This window comes from Engystomops pustulosus, unplaced genomic scaffold (assembly GCF_040894005.1).
Source record: "Engystomops pustulosus unplaced genomic scaffold, aEngPut4.maternal MAT_SCAFFOLD_126, whole genome shotgun sequence".
Classification (NCBI taxonomy): Eukaryota; Metazoa; Chordata; class Amphibia; order Anura; family Leptodactylidae; genus Engystomops; species Engystomops pustulosus.
The window spans coordinates 1-20,887 of NW_027285007.1; the positions used below are offsets into that span (position 1 = coordinate 1).

Genomic DNA, 20,887 nt, shown 5'->3' on the forward strand with positions numbered 1-20,887 from the left:
GGCGAGACCCCGGGGTGGCGGAGACCCTGATGGAAGCCATTAGTATGAGCGCCCAGGAATGCGAATATCAATTTCACTTTGAACGCTGGAACTGCACACTGGAGGGACGGTATCGCATCAGTCTGCTGAAACAAGGTGCGGTATTATCACTGATGGCTTCTGCTATGGATGTTGTTGATTCCCCAGATAGTGGGAAACCATGGACTTCACTATCCACGTCTCTGCTACTTTGTTACAAAGGGGCTCATTAACTAAAAGTTCCCAGTATCCTGCATGTGTCACTTCCCCGCTCAGGTCCACGGACTTCTTCTTCCTGGTTCTTTACTGTAAGAGCTGTGACTCTGTAGAATGGTCTCCTCAGGAGCCGGTTCCTTACTGTAAGAGCTGTGACTCTGTAGAATGGTCTCCTCAGGAGCCGGTTCTGTACTGTAAGAGCTGTGACTCTGTAGAATAGTCTCCTCAGGAGCCGGTTCCTTGCTGTAAGAGCTGTGACTCTGTAGAATAGTCTCCTCAGGAGCCGGTTCTGTACTGTAAGAGCTGTGACTCTGTAGAATAGTCTCCTCAGGAGCCGGTTCCTTGCTGTAAGAGCTGTGACTCTGTAGAATAGTCTCCTCAGGAGCCGGTTCTGTACTGTAAGAGCTGTGACTCTGTAGAATAGTCTCCTCAGGAGCCGGTTCTGTACTGTAAGAGCTGTGACTCTGTAGAATAGTCTCCTCAGGAGCCGGTTCCTTACTGTAAGAGCTGTGATTCTGTAGAATAGTCTCCTCAGGAGCCGGTTCTTTACTGTAAGAGCTGTGACTCTGTAGAATAGTCTCCTCAGGAGCCGGTTCTTTACTGTAAGAGCTGTGACTCTGTAGAATAGTCTCCTCAGGAGCCGGTTCCTTACTGTAAGAGCTGTGACTCTGTAGAATAGTCTCCTCAGGAGCTGGTTCTTTACTGTAAGAGCTGTGACTCTGTAGAATAGTCTCCTCAGGAGCCGGTTCCTTACTGTAAGAGCTGTGACTCTGTTGAATAGTCTCCTCAGGAGCCGGTTCTGTACTGTAAGAGCTGTGACTCTGTAGAATAGTCTCCTCAGGAGCCGGTTCCTTACTGTAAGAGCTGTGACTCTGTTGAATAGTCTCCTCAGGAGCCGGTTCTGTACTGTAAGAGCTGTGACTCTGTAGAATAGTCTCCTCAGGAGCCGGTTCTATACTGTAAGAGCTGTGACTCTGTAGAATAGTCTTCTCAGGAGCCGGTTCCTTACTGTAAGAGCTGTGACTCTGTAGAATAGTCTCCTCAGGAGCCGGTTCCTTACTGTAAGAGCTGTGGCTCTGTAGAATAGTCTCCCACGGAGCTGGTTCTATACTGTAAGAGCTGTGATTCTGTAGAATAGTCTCCTCAGGAGCCGGTTCTGTACTGTAAGAGCTGTAACTCTGTAGAATAGTCTCCTCAGGAGCCGGTTCTGTACTGTAAGAGCTGTGACTCTGTAGAATAGTCTCCCCAGGAGCCGGTTCCTTACTGTAAGAGCTGTGACTCTGTAGAATAGTCTCCTCAGGAGCCGGTTCTGTACTGTAAGAGCTGTGACTCTGTAGAATAGTCTCCTCAGGAGCCGGTTCCTTACTGTAAGAGCTGTGACTCTGTAGAATAGTCTCCTCAGGAGCTGGTTCTATACTGTAAGAGCTGTGATTCTGTAGAATAGTCTCCTCAGGAGCCGGTTCCTTACTGTAAGAGCTGTGACTCTGTAGAATAGTCTCCTCAGGAGCCGGTTCTGTACTGTAAGAGCTGTGACTCTGTAGAATAGTCTCCTCAGGAGCCGGTTCTATACTGTAAGAGCTGTGACTCTGTAGAATAGTCTCCTCAGGAGCTGGTTCTGTACTGTAAGAGCTGTGACTCTGTAGAATAGTCTCCTCAGGAGCCGGTTCCTTACTGTAAGAGCTGTGATTCTGTAGAATAGTCTCCTCAGGAGCCGGTTCCTTACTGTAAGAGCTGTGACTCTGTAGAATACTCTCCTCGGGAGCCGGTTCCTTACTGTAAGAGCTGTGACTCTGTAGAATACTCTCCTCGGGAGCCGGTTCCTTACTGTAAGAGCTGTGACTCTGTAGAATACTCTCCTCGGGAGCCGGTTCCTTACTGTAAGAGCTGTGACTCTGTAGAATAGTCTCCTTAGGAGCCGGTTCTATACTGTAAGAGCTGTGACTCTGTAGAATAGTCTCCTCAGGAGCTGGTTCTATACTGTAAGAGCTGTGACTCTGTAGAATAGTCTCCTCAGGAGCCGGTTATGTACTGTTAGAGCTGTGACTCTGTAGAATAGTTTCCTCAGGAGCCGGTTCCTTACTGTAAGAGCTGTGACTCTGTAGAATAGTCTCCTCAGGAGCCGGTTCCTTACTGTAAGAGCTGTGACTCTGTAGAATAGTCTCCTCAGGAGCCGGTTCTATACTGTAAGAGCTGTGACTCTGTAGAATAGTCTCCTCAGGAGCCGGTTCCTTACTGTAAGAGCTGTGACTCTGTAGAATATTCTCCTCAGGAGCCGGTTCTGTACTGTAAGAGCTGTGACTCTGTAGCATAGTCTCCTCAGGAGCCGGTTCCTTACTGTAAGAGCTGTGACTCTGTAGAATAGTCTCCTCAGGAGCCGGTTCTGTACTGTAAGAGCTGTGACTCTGTAGAATAGTCTCCTTAGGAGCCGGTTCCTTCCTGTAAGAGCTGTGACTCTGTAGAATAGTCTCCTCAGGAGCCGGTTCCTTACTGTAAGAGCTGTGACTCTGTAGAATAGTCTCCTCAGGAGCCGGTTCCTTACTGTAAGAGCTGTGACTCTGTAGAATAGTCTCCTCATGAGCCGGTTCCTTACTGTAAGAGCTGTAACTCTGTAGAATAGTCTCCTCAGGAGCCGGTTCCTTTAAGTAAAAACTGTGACTCTGTAGAATAGTTTCCTCAGGAGCCGGTTCTGTACTGTAAGAGCTGTGACTCTGTAGCATAGTCTCCTCAGGAGCCGGTTCCTTACTGTAAGAGCTGTGACTCTGTAGAATAGTCTCCTCAGGAGCCGGTTCCTTTAAGTAAAAACTGTGACTCTGTAGAATAGTTTCCTCAGGAGCTGGTTCTGTACTGTAAGAGCTGTGACTCTGTAGCATAGTCTCCTCAGGAGCCGGTTCCTTACTGTAAGAGCTGTGACTCTGTAGAATAGTCTCCTCAGGAGCCGGTTCTGTACTGTAAGAGCTGTGACTCTGTAGAATAGTCTCCTCAGGAGCCGGTTCCTTACTGTAAGAGCTGTGACTCTGTAGAATAGTCTCCTCATGAGCCGGTTCCTTACTGTAAGAGCTGTAACTCTGTAGAATAGTCTCCTCAGGAGCCGGTTCCTTTAAGTAAAAACTGTGACTCTGTAGAATAGTTTCCTCAGGAGCCGGTTCCTTACTGTAAGAGCTGTGACTCTGTAGAATAGTCTCCTCAGGAGCCGGTTCCTTTAAGTAAAAACTGTGACTCTGTAGAATATTCTCCCCAGGAGCCGGTTCCTTACTGTAAGAGCTGTGACTCTGTAGAATAGTCTCCCCAGGAGCTGGTTTTATACTGTAAGAGCTGTGACTCTGTAGAATAGTCTCCTTAGGAGCCGGTTCCTTCCTGTAAGAGCTGTGACTCTGTAGAATAGTCTCCTCAGGAGCCGGTTCCTTACTGTAAGAGCTGTGACTCTGTAGAATAGTCTCCTCAGGAGCCGGTTCTTTACTGTAAGAGCTGTGACTCTCTGTAGAATAGTCTCCTCAGGAGCCGGTTCTTTACTGTAAGAGCTGTGACTCTGTAGAATAGTCTCCTCAGGAGCCGGTTCTGTACTGTAAGAGCTGTGACTCTGTAGAATAGTCTCCTCAGGAGCCGGTTCTGTACTGTAAGAGCTGTGACTCTGTAGAATAGTCTCCTCAGGAGCCGGTTCTGTACTGTAAGAGCTGTGACTCTGTAGAATAGTCTCCTCAGGAGCCGGTTCTTTACTGTAAGAGCTGTGACTCTGTAGAATGGTCTCCTCAGGAGCCGGTTCTGTACTGTAAGAGCTGTGACTCTGTAGAATAGTCTCCTCAGGAGCCGGTTCTGTACTGTAAGAGCTGTGACTCTGTAGAATAGTCTCCTCAGGAGCCGGTTCCTTACTGTAAGAGCTGTGACTCTGTAGAATAGTCTCCTCAGGAGCCGGTTCATTACTGTAAGAGCTGTGATTCTGTAGAATAGTCTCCTCAGGAGCCGGTTCCTTACTGTAAGAGCTGCAAATCTGTAGAATAGTCTCCTCAGGAGCCGGTTCTTTACTTTAAGAGCTGTGACTCTGTAGAATAGTCTCCTCAGGAGCCGGTTCCTTACTGTAAGAGCTGTGACTCTGTAGAATAGTCTCCTCAGGAGCCGGTTCCTTACTGTAAGAGCTGTGACTCTGTAGAATAATCTCCTCATGAGCCGGTTACTTACTGTAAGAGCAGTGACTCTGTAGAATAGTCTCCTCAGGAGCCGGTTCTGTACTGTAAGAGCTGTGACTCTGTAGAATAGTCTCCTCAGGAGCCGGTTCTGTACTGTAAGAGCTGTGACTCTGTAGAATAGTCTCCTCAGGAGCCGGTTCCTTACTGTAAGAGCTGTAACTCTGTAGAATAGTCTCCTCAGGAGCCGGTTCCTTTAAGTAAAAACTGTGACTCTGTAGCATAGTCTCCTCAGGAGCCGGTTCCTTACTGTAAGAGCTGTGACTCTGTAGAATAGTCTCCTCAGGAGCCGGTTCCTTTAAGTAAAAACTGTGACTCTGTAGAATAGTTTCCTCAGGAGCTGGTTCTGTACTGTAAGAGCTGTGACTCTGTAGCATAGTCTCCTCAGGAGCCGGTTCCTTACTGTAAGAGCTGTGACTCTGTAGAATAGTCTCCTCAGGAGCCGGTTCCTTCCTGTAAGAGCTGTGACTCTGTAGAATAGTCTCCTCAGGAGCCGGTTCCTTACTGTAAGAGCTGTGACTCTGTAGAATAGTCTCCTCAGGAGCCGGTTCCTTACTGTAAGAGCTGTGACTCTGTAGAATAATCTCCTCATGAGCCGGTTACTTACTGTAAGAGCTGTGACTCTGTAGAATAGTCTCCTCAGGAGCCGGTTCTGTACTGTAAGAGCTGTGACTCTGTAGAATAGTCTCCTCAGGAGCCGGTTCTGTACTGTAAGAGCTGTGACTCTGTAGAATAGTCTCCTCAGGAGCCGGTTCTGTACTGTAAGAGCTGTGACTCTGTAGAATAGTCTCCTCAGGTGCCGGTTCCTTACTGTAAGAGCTGTGACTTAGTAGAATAGTCTCCCCAGGAGCCGGTTCCTTACTGTAAGAGCTGTGATTCTGTAGAATAGTCTCCTCAGGAGCCGGTTCTGTACTGTAAGAGCTGTGACTCTGTAGAATAGTCTCCTCAGGAGCCGGTTCCTTACTGTAAGAGCTGTGACTATGTAGAATAGTCTCCTCAGGAGCCGGTTCTTTACTGTAAGAGCTGTGACTCTGTAGAATAGTCTCCTCAGGAGCCGGTTCTGTACTGTAAGAGCTGTGACTCTGTAGAATAGTCTCCTTAGGAGCTGGTTCCTTACTGTAAGAGCTGTGATTCTGTAGAATAGTCTCCTCAGGAGCCGGTTCTGTACTGTAAGAGCTGTGACTCTGTAGAATAGTCTCCTCAGGAGCCGGTTCCTTCCTGTAAGAGCTGTGACTATGTAGAATAGTCTCCTCAGGAGCCGGTTCTGTACTCTAAGAGCTGTGACTCTGTAGAATATTATCCTCAGGAGCCGGTTCTTTACTGTAAGAGCTGTGACTCTGTAGAATAGTCTCCTCAGGTGCCGGTTCCTTACTGTAAGAGCTGTGACTTAGTAGAATAGTCTCCCCAGGAGCCGGTTCCTTACTGTAAGAGCTGTGATTCTGTAGAATAGTCTCCTAAGGAGCTAGTTCTTTACTGTAAGAGCTGTGACTCTGTAGAATAGTCTCCTCAGGAGCCGGTTCTGTACTGTAAGAGCTGTGATTCTGTAGAATAGTCTCCTCAGGAGCCGGTTCCTTACTGTAAGAGCTGTGACTCTGTAGAATAGTCTCCTCAGGAGCCGGTTCCTTACTGTAAGAGCTGTGACTCTGTAGAATAGTCTCCTCAGGAGCCAGTTCCTTACTGTAAGAGCTGTGACTCTGTAGAATAGTCTCCTCAGGTGCCGGTTCTTTACTGTAAGAGCTGTGACTCTGTAGAATAGTCTCCTCAGGAGTCGGTTCTTTACTGTAAGAGCTGTGACTCTGTAGAATAGTCTCCTCAGGAGCCGGTTCCTTACTGTAAGAGCTGTGACTCTGTAGAATAGTCTCCTAAGGAGCCGGTTCCTTACTGTAAGAGCTGTGACTCTGTAGATTAGTCTCCTCAGGAGCCGGTTCTTTACTGTAAGAGCTGTGACTCTGTAGAATAGTCTCCTCAGGAGCCGGTTCTGTACTGTAAGAGCTGTGACTCTGTAGAATAGTCTCCTCGGGAGCTGGTTCCTTACTGTAAGAGCTGTGACTCTGTAGAATAGTCTCCTCAGGAGCCGGTTCCTTACTGTAAGAGCTGTGACTATGTAGAATAGTCTCCTCAGGAGCCGGTTCTTTACTGTAAGAGCTGTGACTCTGTAGAATAGTCTCCTCAGGAGCCGGTTCTGTACTGTAAGAGCTGTGACTCTGTAGAATAGTCTCCTTAGGAGCTGGTTCCTTACTGTAAGAGCTGTGATTCTGTAGAATAGTCTCCTCAGGAGCCGGTTCTGTACTGTAAGAGCTGTGACTCTGTAGAATAGTCTCCTCAGGAGCCGGTTCCTTCCTGTAAGAGCTGTGACTATGTAGAATAGTCTCCTCAGGAGCCGGTTCTGTACTCTAAGAGCTGTGACTCTGTAGAATATTATCCTCAGGAGCCGGTTCTTTACTGTAAGAGCTGTGACTCTGTAGAATAGTCTCCTCAGGTGCCGGTTCCTTACTGTAAGAGCTGTGACTTAGTAGAATAGTCTCCCCAGGAGCCGGTTCCTTACTGTAAGAGCTGTGATTCTGTAGAATAGTCTCCTAAGGAGCTGGTTCTTTACTGTAAGAGCTGTGACTCTGTAGAATAGTCTCCTCAGGAGCCGGTTCTGTACTGTAAGAGCTGTGATTCTGTAGAATAGTCTCCTCAGGAGCCGGTTCCTTACTGTAAGAGCTGTGACTCTGTAGAATAGTCTCCTCAGGAGCCGGTTCCTTACTGTAAGAGCTGTGACTCTGTAGAATAGTCTCCTCAGGAGCCAGTTCCTTACTGTAAGAGCTGTGACTCTGTAGAATAGTCTCCTCAGGAGCCGGTTCTTTACTGTAAGAGCTGTGACTCTGTAGAATAGTCTCCTCAGGTGCCGGTTCTTTACTGTAAGAGCTGTGACTCTGTAGAATAGTCTCCTCAGGAGTCGGTTCTTTACTGTAAGAGCTGTGACTCTGTAGAATAGTCTCCTCAGGAGTCGGTTCTTTACTGTAAGAGCTGTGACTCTGTAGAATAGTCTCCTCAGGAGTCGGTTCTTTACTGTAAGAGCTGTGACTCTGTAGAATAGTCTCCTCAGGTGCCGGTTCTTTACTGTAAGAGCTGTGACTCTGTAGAATAGTCTCCTCAGGAGTCGGTTCTTTACTGTAAGAGCTGTGACTCTGTAGAATAGTCTCCTCAGGTGCCGGTTCTTTACTGTAAGAGCTGTGACTCTGTAGAATAGTCTCCTTAGGAGCCGGTTCTGTACTGTAAGAGCTGTGACTCTGTAGAATAGTCTCCCCAGGAGCCGGTTCCTTACTGTAAGAGCTGTGATTCTGTAGAATAGTCTCCTCAGGAGCCGGTTCTGTACTGTAAGAGCTGTGACTCTGTAGAATAGTCTCCTCAGGAGCCGGTTCTGTACTGTAAGAGCTGTGACTCTGTAGAATAGTCTCCTCGGGAGCCGGTTCCTTACTGTAAGAGCTGTGATTCTGTAGAATAGTCTCCTCAGGAGACGGTTCCTTACTGTAAGAGCTGTGATTCTGTAGAATAGTCTCCTCAGGAGCTGGTTCTTTACTGTAAGAGCTGTGACTCTGTAGAATAGTCTCCTCAGGAGCCGGTTCTGTACTGTAAGAGCTGTGACTCTGTAGAATAGTCTCCTCATGAGCCGGTTCCTTACTGTAAGAGCTGTGACTCTGTAGAATAGTCTCCCCAGGAGCCGGTTCCTTACTGTAAGAGCTGTGACTCTGTAGAATAGTCTCCTCAGGAGCTGGTTCTTCACTGTAAGAGCTGTGACTCTGTAGAATAGTCTCCTCAGGAGCCGGTTCCTTACTGTAAGAGCTGTGACTCTGTATAATAGTCTCCTCGGGAGCCGGTTCTGTACTGTAAGAGCTGTGACTCTGTAGAATAGTCTCCTCAGGTGCCGGTTCTTTACTGTAAGAGCTGTGACTCTGTAGAATAGTCTCCTCAGGAGTCGGTTCTTTACTGTAAGAGCTGTGACTCTGTAGAATAGTCTCCTCAGGTGCCGGTTCTTTACTGAAAGAGCTGTGACTCTGTAGAATAGTCTCCTCAGGAGTCGGTTCTTTACTGTAAGACCTGTGACTCTGTAGAATAGTCTCCTCAGGTGCCGGTTCTTTACTGTAAGAGCTGTGACTCTGTAGAATAGTCTCCTCAGGAGCCGGTTCTGTACTGTAAGAGCTGTGACTCTGTAGAATAGTCTCCTCAGGAGCCGGTTCTGTACTGTAAGAGCTGTGACTCTGTAGAATAGTCTCCTCAGGAGCCGGTTCTGTACTGTAAGAGCTGTGACTCTGTAGAATAGTCTCCTCGGGAGCCGGTTCTGTACTGTAAGAGCTGTGACTCTGTAGAATAGTCTCCTCAGGAGCCGGTTCTGTACTGTAAGAGCTGTGACTCTGTAGAATAGTCTCCTTAGGAGCCGGTTCTGTACTGTAAGAGCTGTGACTCTGTAGAATAGTCTCCTCAGGAGCCGGTTCTGTACTGTAAGAGCTGTGACTCTGTTGAATAGTCTCCTCAGGAGCTGGTTCTTTACTGTAAGAGCTGTGGCTCTGTAGAATAGTCTCCTCAGGAGCCGGTTCTGTACTGTAAGAGCTGTGACTCTGTAGAATAGTCTCCTCATGAGCCGGTTCCTTACTGTAAGAGCTGTGACTCTGTAGAATAGTCTCCCCAGGAGCCGGTTCCTTACTGTAAGAGCTGTGACTCTGTAGAATAGTCTCCTCAGGAGCTGGTTCTTCACTGTAAGAGCTGTGACTCTGTAGAATAGTCTCCTCAGGAGCCGGTTCCTTACTGTAAGAGCTGTGACTCTGTATAATAGTCTCCTCGGGAGCCGGTTCTGTACTGTAAGAGCTGTGACTCTGTAGAATAGTCTCCTTAGGAGCCGATTCCTTACTGTAAGGGCTGTGATTCTGTAGAATAGTCTCCTAAGGAGCTGGTTCTTTACTGTAAGAGCTGTGACTCTGTAGAATAGTCTCCTCAGGAGCCGGTTCCTTACTGTAAGAGCTGTGACTCTGTAGAATAGTCTCCTCAGGAGCCGGTTCCTTACTGTAAGAGCTGTGGATGTGTAGAATAGTCTCCTCAGGAGCCGGTTCCTTACTGTAAGAGCTGTGGATGTGTAGAATAGTCTCCTCAGGAGCCGGTTCTGTACTGTAAGAGCTGTGACTCTGTAGAATAGTCTCCTCAGGAGCTGGTTCTGTACTGTAAGAGCTGTGACTCTGTAGAATAGTCTCCTCAGGAGCCGGTTCCTTACTGTAAGAGCTGTGACTCTGTAGAATAGTCTCCTCAGGAGCCGGTTCTGTACTGTAAGAGCTGTGACTCTGTTGAATAGTCTCCTCAGGAGCCGGTTCTGTACTGTAAGAGCTGTGACTCTATAGAATAGTCTCCTCAGGTGCCGGTTCTTTACTGTAAGAGCTGTGACTCTGTAGAATAGTCTCCTCAGGTGCCGGTTCTTTACTGTAAGACCTGTGACTCTGTAGAATAGTCTCCTCAGGTGCCGGTTCTTTACTGTAAGAGCTGTGACTCTGTAGAATAGTCTCCTCAGGAGCCGGTTCTGTACTGTAAGAGCTGTGACTCTGTAGAATAGTCTCCTCAGGAGCTGGTTCTTCACTGTAAGAGCTGTGACTCTGTAGAATAGTCTCCTCAGGAGCCGGTTCCTTATTGTAAGAGCTGTGACTCTGTATAATAGTCTCCTCGGGAGCCGGTTCTGTACTGTAAGAGCTGTGGCTCTGTAGAATAGTCTCCTTAGGAGCCGGTTCCTTACTGTAAGAGCTGTGATTCTGTAGAATAGTCTCCTAAGGAGCCGGTTCCTTACTGTAAGAGCTGTGACTCTGTAGAATAGTCTCCTCAGGAGCCGGTTCCTTACTGTAAGAGCTGTGACTCTGTAGAATAGTCTCCTCAAGAGCCGGTTCTGTACTGTAAGAGCTGTGACTCTGTAGAATAGTCTCCTCAGGAGCCGGTTCTTTACTGTAAGAGCTGCGACTCTGTAGAATAGTCTCCTTGGGAACCGGTTCTGTACTGTAAGAGCTGTGACTCTGTAGAATATTCTCCTCAGGAGCCGGTTCCTTACTGTAAGAGCTGTAACTCTGTAGAATAGTCTCCCCAGGAGCCGGTTCCTTACTGTAAGAGCTGTGATTCTGTAGAATAGTCTCCTCAGGAGCCGGTTCTGTACTGTAAGAGCTGTGACTCTGTAGAATAGTCTCCTCAGGAGCCGGTTCTGTACTGTAAGAGCTTTGAATGTGTAGAATAGTCTCCTCAGGAGCTGGTTCCTTACTGTAAGAGCTGTGACTCTGTAGAATAGTCTCCTCAGGAGCCGGTTCTTTACTGTAAGAGCTGTGAATGTGTAGAATAGTCTCCTCAGGAGCCGGTTCCTTACTGTAAGAGCTGTGACTCTGTAGAATAGTCTCCTCAGGAGCTGGTTCCTTACTGTAAGAGCTGTGATTCTGTAGAATAGTCTCCTAAGGAGCTGGTTCTTTACTGTAAGAGCTGTGACTCTGTAGAATAGTCTCCTCAGGAGCCGGTTCTGTACTGTAAGAGCTGTGATTCTGTAGAATAGTCTCCTCAGGAGCCGGTTCCTTACTGTAAGAGCTGTGACTCTGTAGAATAGTCTCCTCAGGAGCCGGTTCCTTACTGTAAGAGCTGTGACTCTGTAGAATAGTCTCCTCAGGAGCCGGTGCTGTACTGTAAGAGCTGTAACTCTGTAGAATAGTCTCCTCAGGAGCTGGTTCTTTACAGTAAGAGCTGTGACTCTGTAAAATAGTCTCCTCAGGAGTCGGTTCTTTACTGTAAGAGCTGTGACTCTGTAGAATAGTCTCCTCAGGAGCCGGTTCCTTACTGTAAGAGCTGTGATTCTGTAGAATAGTCTCCTCAGGAGCCGGTTCTGTACTGTAAGAGCTGTGACTCTGTTGAATAGTCTCCTCAGGAGCCGGTTCTTTACTGTAAGAGCTGTGACTCTGTAGAATAGTCTCCTCAGGAGCCGGTTCTGTACTGTAAGAGCTGTGACTCTGTAGAATAGTCTCCTCAGGAGCTGGTTCTTCACTGTAAGAGCTGTGACTCTGTAGCATAGTCTCCTCAGGAGCCGGTTCCTTACTGTAAGAGCTGTGACTCTGTAGAATAGTCTCCTCAGGAGCCGGTTCCTTACTGTAAGAGCTGTGACTCTGTAGAATAGTCTCCTCAGGAGCCGGTTCTGTACTGTAAGAGATGTGACTCTGTAGAATAGTCTCCTCAGGAGCCGGTTCTGTACTGTAAGAGCTGTGACTCTGTAGATTAGTCTCCTCAGGAGCCGGTTCTGTACTGTAAGAGCTGTGACTTTGTAGAATAGTCTCCTCAGGAGCCGGTTCTGTACTGTAAGAGCTGTGGCTCTGTAGAATAGTCTCCTTAGGAGCTGGTTCCTTACTGTAAGAGCTGTGACTCTATAGAATAGTCTCCTCAGGAGCCGGTTCCTTACTGGAAGAGCTGTGACACTGTAGAATAGTCTCCTCAGGAGCCGGTTCCTTACTGTAAGAGCTGTGACTCTATAGAATAGTCTCCTCAGGAGCCGGTTCCTTACTGGAAGAGCTGTGACACTGTAGAATAGTCTCCTCAGGAGCCGGTTCCTTACTGTAAGAGCTGTGACTCTGTAGAATAGTCTCCTCAGGAGCCGGTTCCTTACTGGAAGAGCTGTGACACTGTAGAATAGTCTCCTCAGGAGCCGGTTCCTTACTGTAAGAGCTGTGACTCTGTAGAATAGTCTCCTTGGCTCGGGTGGGACCTGAGTGCCCGATGTTGTTACTCTTGTTGCTGGTTGGACGGTTGTTATCGGTGCAGGAGATACAATGTAACAACTTTCGATGCCTGTGAATATTTCCCGTGAGATGCAGACAGCGTTGTATATCCGAGACCCGCGTCCTGAATGCTCTGGGCTCTGGGTAGGTGGAGGTCGGGTGCTCTTCTCAGTGCGGACCTCCCATTGATGTTGTGTAGCAGGATCTGTGGAGCACATGACCTCCTGTCATCCTCCCAGTCCCCTGCACACATGATCTGCGTCGTTACAATTGGCAGAATTCACTATTTTTATTTTGACAGAAAATGACAGATTTGCACCAAAAACGGTCTAATGTCTTCAGAAATATTTTTAGGCTTTGGATTATCTTTTTGCCTTTTTACCATTTGTTAAAGGGGGTGTTTCCTCGTGAAAGGGGTGTGGTATGTGAGAGAGGGGCGTGGCCAAATTGAAATTAGTCCATGCATCAAAAAATGAAGCAGCGTGCACAGACCACGCCCCCTTTCACACTGCACGTACATCCCCATAGACGCCATAGGTGCCCGGCGGTGGTACCGTGTACGGGGAAAGGATAGAGCCGCGCAGCGCCGTTACCTATGGAGAAGGGAAGGAATTTAGTGTGAATTCCCCCCATTGTGTCCAAATGATCCTCTGAGTTTAACACAACCGAAATCTCTCTCCTCTGCTGGTAGTTTGTTGCAATGTATCAGTACAGGGCGGATCAGCATTTTTTATGGGGCCCTTAATCCTGTAGCCCCCATGCAAGTTGTCGCCCTCACCGGTCCAGTAATCGGAGGATAGGACCCCTCAGCCACTGGAGACGTGGGTAGGGAACGCCTTTTAACTCCTTGAATCCCGGTTACACCTAAAGCGAGGTTCACCCCCTAGCTGGAGCACAAGGGGTTATTGCTGTGGTCAGTGATGCGAGAAGCGCTGAAACCGGAGCCATGTGGGTGGCGGACCCCAGAGACCCCCGAGGGTAGAATGGACGTATTCACTTAGGGTTTAGGAGTCGTTAATTAATATCTTGTGCAGCCAAGTGTCTCGCTGTGCAGGAGGCGGCCATAAGCTTCATGTGCGGCCAGCCCGATCCCGGAGTGGGGCTTATTACACAGGGAGACCTCGAGGCCCCTGTATGGTCAGTGGGGTCCATTGGTCACTAAAGGTGCCCATGATTTCTGGTAGTTTCATTCTTCTAAATTATCATACAAACTCTGTGCCATTTTAAAGATCTCTGCTTGCTGTCAGTAAAAGGAGATATTTCCATTCACTGACCGCAGCAGAGATCCTGATAAATTTTCCTATGTCGCTATTAATCTTTTCCTCTCGTGTTCCCCAGGTTTCAAGGAGACGGCCTTCCTTTACGCCATTTCCTCAGCTGGACTCACCCATGCCATGGCGAAGGCGTGTAGCGCAGGACGGATGGAGCGCTGCACGTGTGACGAGGCTCCGGACCTGGAGAACAGGGAGGCCTGGCAGTGGGGCGGCTGCGGGGACAACCTGAAATACAGCAACAAGTTCGTCAAGGAATTTCTGGGCAAAAAATCTGACAGAGATCTGCGAGCGCGAATGGACTTACATAACACGAACGTCGGGATCAAGGTGAGTGACAGCGGCCGGGGGAGGGAAGACCTACCTTGTAGAGAGGTGGGGAAAGGGGTCACAAAGCCGACATCCGGGGACGGTGACGTTTCTATTTAGCTGTAGGATGACTTCTTCTACCGGCCTCATAGTGCTCCCCTCACACCGGCCTCATAGTGCTCCCCTCACACCGGCCTCATAGTGCTCCCCTCACACCGGCCTCATAGTGCTCCCCTCACACCGGCCTCATAGTGCTCCCCTCACACCGGCCTCATAGTGCTCCCCTCACACCGGCCTCATAGTGCTCCCCTCACACCGGCCTCATAGTGCTCCCCTCACAGCGGCCTCATAGTGCTCCCCTCACACCGGCCTCATAGCTTCTCCTCTCCTCCCTGCACCATACACTGCAGCTTCTCCTCTCCTCCCTGCACCGCACGCTGCAGCTTCTCCTCTCCTCTCCTCCCTGCACCGCACACTGCAGCTTCTCCTCTCCTCCCTGCACCGCACACTGCAGCTTCTCCTCTCCTCCCTGCACCGCACATTGCAGCTTCTCCTCTCCTCCTCCCTGCACCGCACACTGCAGCTTCTCCTCTCCTCCCTGCACCGCACACTGCAGCTTCTCCTCTCCTCCCTGCACCGCACACTGCAGCTTCTCCTCTCCTCCCTGCACCGCACACTGCAGCTTCTCTTCTCCTCCTCCCTGCACCATACACTGCAGCTTCTCCTATCCTCCCTGCACCACACACTGCAGCTTCTTCTCTCCTCCCTGCACCGCACACTGCAGCTTCTCCTCTCCTCCCTGCACCGCACACTGCAGCTTCTCCTCTCCTCCTCCCTGCACCGCACACTGCAGCTCCTCCTCTCCTCCCTGCACCGCACACTGCAGCTTCTTCTCTCCTCCCTGCACCGCACACTGCAGCTTCTCCTCCCTGCACCGCACACTGCAGCTTCTCCTCCTCCCTGCACCGCACACTGCAGCTTCTCCTCTCCTCCCTGCACCACACACTGCAGCTTCTCCTCCTCCCTGCACCACACACTGCAGCTTCTCCTCTCCTCCCTGCACCGCACACTGCAGCTTCTCCTCTCCTCCTCCCTGCACCGCACACTGCAGCTTCTTCTCTAGTCCCTGCACCGCACACTGCAGCTTCTCTTCTCCTCCTCCCTGCACCACACACTGCAGCTCATCCTCTCCTCCCTGCACCACACACTGCAGCTTCTCCTCTCCTCCCTGCACCGCACACTGCAGCTTCTCCTCTCCTCCTCCCTGCACCGCACACTGCAGCTTCTCCTCTCCTCCCTGCACCGCACACTGCAGCTTCTCCTCTCCTCCCTGCACCGCACACTGCAGCTTCTCCTCTCCTCCCTGCACCGCACACTGCAGCTTCTCTTCTCCTCCCTGCACCGCACGCTGCAGCTCCAGCCATGGCTGATGAAGTTCTTCTGGGGGTCCTGGTTGGTCTCCTCCAGCTGCCCCCCCCCCCCCCTGCTTCTTCTGGAGGACTTGGGATGTTTTAAATTTAATTTAATGGAGTTTCTCAGTGGAGAATCATTAGGTAAGATTTTGGTTGCTGCGTTTCTTAATCCCCGGGGTCGGACCTTCTCTGAGGTGTGTGTGATGAAGCATGTCCCAGCGTGGTGAGGGGCACTAGCAGGGGTATGCGGTTACCCGCTCGCCCGGGCACTCACCCATCTGTGTCATGTATTATTTCACTGCTCTCAATGCGGTGCGCTGCGCAGAGCGTGTTCTCAGGAATGTCAGGTCTGTTCTCACTGCCGGACAAATCACAGGCGGGGGGGGCTCCAGACTCCTTGGATTTGTGGGGTGAAACCTGAAACATGTGAAGGTGCAGCAGGACTGTGCGCAGGAATGCACGCTCTGCCTGATCTGCCCCCTCACCCCCCATGTAATGAATACCCAGTGCGGGTCTGGGGCCTGGGGTGACATTGACCTTGGGGTGGACGCGGTTGGGTTACATCTGGTGGACTGAGGCTTTTAGCCGTGTTTTTATCTGCCCCCTCATTGGGTTACATGCGGCTCAGCGCTGCTCCAGGTTTTTGGAGATGATTCCTCGGATATTCTGGAGCTTGCAGGTCTCCATGAGATGATAAACCCCGAGGAGAACATCCCATCCACGATCCATCCCTGACCTCCGGGAGGTGTCACCTGATGTGCAATGACCTTCATTAATGTTCTGATGTCTCCTCCTTGGAGCATCCTGAGGGACAAGAACCTACATAGGATTTTGGATCCAAGCCAAAGGAACCTTGTCCAGGGCCTATTGTCCACTCGTGTTCTTCTTGTACGTTCTTCATGGCGGTGTTATATCTAATGACTGTATGGCGGTGTTATATCTAATGACTGTATGGCGGTGTTATATCTAATCACTGTATGGCGGTGTTATATCTAGTCACTGTATGGCGGTGTTATATCTAATCACTGTATGGCGGTGTTATATCTAGTCACTGTATGGCGGTGTTATATCTAATCACTGTATGGCGGTGTTATATCTAATCACTGTATGGCGGTGTTATATCTAATCACTGTATGGTGGTGTTATATCTAATCACTGTATGGCGGTGTTATATCTAATCACTGTATGGCGGTGTTATATCTAATCACTGTATGGCGGTGTTATATCTAATGACTGTATGGCGGTGTTATATCTAATCACTGTATGGCGGTGTTATATCTAATCACTAAATGGCGGTGTTATATCTAATCACTGTATGGCGGTGTTATATCTAATGACTGTATGGCGGTGTTATATCTAATCACTGTATGGCGGTGTTATATCTAGTCACTGTATGGCGGTGTTATATCTAGTCACTGTATGGCGGTGTTATATCTAATCACTGTATGGCGGTGTTATATCTAATCACTGTATGGCGGTGTTATATCTAGTCACTGTATGGCGGTGTTATATCTAGTCACTGTATGGCGGTGTTATATCTAATCACTGTATGGCGGTGTTATATCTAATCACTGTATGGCGGTGTTATATCTAATCACTGTATGGCGGTGTTATATCTAATCACTGTATGGCGGTGTTATATCTAGTCACTGTATGGCGGTGTTATATCTAGTCACTGTATGGCGGTGTTATATCTAATCACTGTATGGCGATGTTATATCTAATCACTGTATGGCGGTGTTATATCTAATCACTGTATGGCGGTGTTATATCTAATCACTGTATGGCGGTGTTATATCTAATCACTGTATGGCGGTGTTATATCTAATCACTGTATGGCGGTGTTATATCTAATCACTGTATGGCGGTGTTATATCTAATCACTGTATGGCGGAGCTATCTAATCACTGTATGGCGGTGTTATATCTAATCACTGTATGGCGGTGTTATATCTAGTCACTGTATGGCGGTGTTATATCTAGTCACTGTATGGCGGTGTTATATCTAATGACTGTATGGCGGTGTTATATCTAATCACTGTATGGCGGTGTTATATCTAATCACTGTATGGCGGTGTTATATCTAATCACTGTATGGCGGTGTTATATCTAATCACTGTATTGCGGTGTTATATCTAATGACTGTATGGTGGTGTTATATCTAATCACTGTATGGCGGTGTTATATCTAATCACTGTATGGCGGTGTTATATCTAATCACTGTATGGCGGTGTTATATCTAATCACTGTATGGCGGTGTTATATCTAATCACTGTATGGCGGTGTTATATCTAATCACTGTATGGCGGTGTTATATCTAATCACTGTATGGCGGTGTTATATCTAGTCACTGTATGGCGGTGTTATATCTAATCACTGTATGGCGGTGTTATATCTAATCACTGTATGGCGGTGTTATATCTAATCACTGTATGGCGGTGTTATATCTAATCACTGTATGGCGGTGTTATATCTAATCACTGTATGGCGGTGTTATATCTAATGACTGTATTGCGGTGTTATATCTAGTCACTGTATTGCGGTGTTATATCTAGTCACTGTATGGCGGTGTTATATCTAGTCACTGTATGGCGGTGTTATATCTAGTCACTGTATGGCGGTGTTATATCTAATGACTGTATGGCGGTGTTATATCTAATCACTGTATGGCGGTGTTATATCTAATCACTGTATGGCGGTGTTATATCTAATCACTGTATGGCGGTGTTATATCTAATGACTGTATGGCGGTGTTATATCTAATCACTGTATGGCGGTGTTATATCTAATCACTGTATGGCGGTGTTATATCTAGTCACTGTATGGCGGTGTTATATCTAGTCACTGTATGGCGGTGTTATATCTAATCACTGTATGGCGGTGTTATATCTAATCACTGTATGGCGGTGTTATATCTAATCACTGTATGGCGGTGTTATATCTAATCACTGTATGGCGGTGTTATATCTAGTCACTGTATGGCGGTATTATATCTAGTCACTGTATGGCGGTGTTATATCTAATCACTGTATGGCGGTGTTATATCTAATCACTGTATGGCGGTGTTATATCTAGTCACTGTATGGCGGTGTTATATCTAGTCACTGTATGGCGGTGTTATATCTAATCACTGTATGGCGGTGTTATATCTAATCACTGTATGGCGGTGTTATATCTAATCACTGTATGGCGGTGTTATATCTAATCACTGTATGGCGGTGTTATATCTAATCACTGTATGGCGGTGTTATATCTAATCACTGTATGGCGATGTTATATCTAATCACTGTATGGCGGTGTTATATCTAATGACTGTATGGCGGTGTTATATCTAATCACTGTATGGCGGTGTTATATCTAATCACTGTATGGCGGTGTTATATCTAATCACTGTATGGCGGTGTTATATCTAATCACTGTATGGCGGTGTTATATCTAGTCACTGTATGGCGGTGTTATATCTAGTCACTGTATGGCGGTGTTATATCTAGTCACTGTATGGCGGTGTTATATCTAATCACTGTATGGCGGTGTTATATCTAATCACTGTATGGCGGTGTTATATCTAATGACTGTATGGCGGTGTTATATCTAATCACTGTATGGCGGTGTTATATCTAATCACTGTATGGCGGTGTTATATCTAATCACTGTATGGCGGTGTTATATCTAATCACTGTATGGCGGTGTTATATCTAATCACTGTATGGCGGTGTTATATCTAGTCACTGTATGGCGGTGTTATATCTAGTCACTGTATGGCGGTGTTATATCTAATCACTGTATGGCGGTGTTATATCTAGTCACTGTATGGCGGTGTTATATCTAATCACTGTATGGCGGTGTTATATCTAGTCACTGTATGGCGGTGTTATATCTAGTCACTGTATGGCGGTGTTATATCTAATCACTGTATGGCGGTGTTATATCTAATCACTGTATGGCGGTGTTATATCTAATCACTGTATGGCGGTGTTATATCTAATCACTGTATGGCGGTGTTATATCTAATCACTGTATGGCGGTGTTATATCTAATCACTGTATGGCGGTGTTATATCTAATCACTGTATGGCGGTGTTATATCTAATCACTGTATGGCGGTGTTATATCTAGTCACTGTATGGCGGTGTTATATCTAATCACTGTATGGCGGTGTTATATCTAATCACTGTATTGCGGTGTTATATCTAATCACTGTATGGCGGTGTTATATCTAATCACTGTATGGCGGTGTTATATCTAATGACTGTATGGCGGTGTTATATCTAGTCACTGTATTGCGGTGTTATATCTAGTCACTGTATGGCGGTGTTATATCTAGTCACTGTATGGCGGTGTTATATCTAGTCACTGTATGGCGGTGTTATATCTAATCACTGTATGGCGGTGTTATATCTAATCACTGTATGGCGGTGTTATATCTAATCACTGTATGGCGGTGTTATATCTAGTCACTGTATGGCGGTGTTATATCTAATGACTGTATGGCGGTGTTATATCTAATGACTGTATGGCGGTGTTATATCTAATCACTGTATGGCGGTGTTATATCTAGTCACTGTATGGCGGTGTTATATCTAGTCACTGTATGGCGGTGTTATATCTAATGACTGTATGGTGGTGTTATATCTAATCACTGTATGGCGGTGTTATATCTAATCACTGTATGGCGGTGTTATATCTAATCACTGTATGGCGGAGCTATCTAATCACTGTATGGCGGTGTTATATCTAGTCACTGTATGGCGGTGTTATATCTAATGACTGTATGGCGGTGTTATATCTAATCACTGTATGGCGGTGTTATATCTAATCACTGTATGGCGGTGTTATATCTAATCACTGTATGGCGGTGTTATATCTAGTCACTGTATGGCGGTGTTATATCTAGTCACTGTATGGCGGTGTTATATCTAATGACTGTATGGCGGTGTTATATCTAATCACTGTATGGCGGTGTTATATCTAATCACTGTATGGCGGTGTTATATCTAATCACTGTATGGCGGAGCTATCTAATCACTGTATGGCGGTGTTATATCTAATCACTGTATGGCGGTGTTATATCTAATGACTGTATGGCGGTGTTATATCTAATCACTGTATGGCGGTGTTATATCTAATCACTGTATGGCGGTGTTATATCTAATCACTGTATGGCGGTGTTATATCTAATCACTGTATGGCGGTGTTATATCTAATCACTGTATGGCGGTGTTATATCTAATCACTGTATGGCGGTGTTATATCTAATCACTGTATGGCGGAGCTATCTAATCACTGTATGGCGGTGTTATATCTAATCACTGTATGGCGGTGTTATATCTAATCACTGTATGGCGGTGTTATATCTAATGACTGTATGGCGGTGTTATATCTAATCACTGTATGGCGGTGTTATATCTAATCACTGTATGGCGGTGTTATATCTAATCACTGTATGGCGGTGTTATATCTAGTCACTGTATGGCGGTGTTATATCTAATGACTGTATGGCGGTGTTATATCTAATCACTGTATGGCGGTGTTATATCTAATCACTGTATGGCGGTGTTATATCTAATCACTGTATGGCGGTGTTATATCTAGTCACTGTATGGCGGTGTTATATCTAGTCACTGTATGGGGGTGTTATATCTAATCACTGTATGGCGGTGTTATATCTAGTCACTGTATGGCGGTATTATATCTAGTCACTGTATGGCGGTGTTATATCTAATCACTG

General features: G+C 47.3%; 1 protein-coding gene across 1 annotated transcript in view; it reads left to right on the plus strand.

The window, feature by feature from the left end:
* Nucleotides 1-7: 7 nt before the first annotated feature.
* The window catches only part of LOC140108404 (protein Wnt-9a), a 28,498-nt gene continuing 7,618 nt past the window's right edge, over nt 8-20,887 (plus strand). Inside the window, exons 1-2 of the mRNA XM_072131714.1 lie at nt 8-135; nt 13,508-13,770. Coding sequence (XP_071987815.1) covers nt 30-135; nt 13,508-13,770 — 369 coding nt within the window. The 5' untranslated portion in view covers nt 8-29. The remainder of the gene's footprint in view (nt 136-13,507; nt 13,771-20,887) is intronic.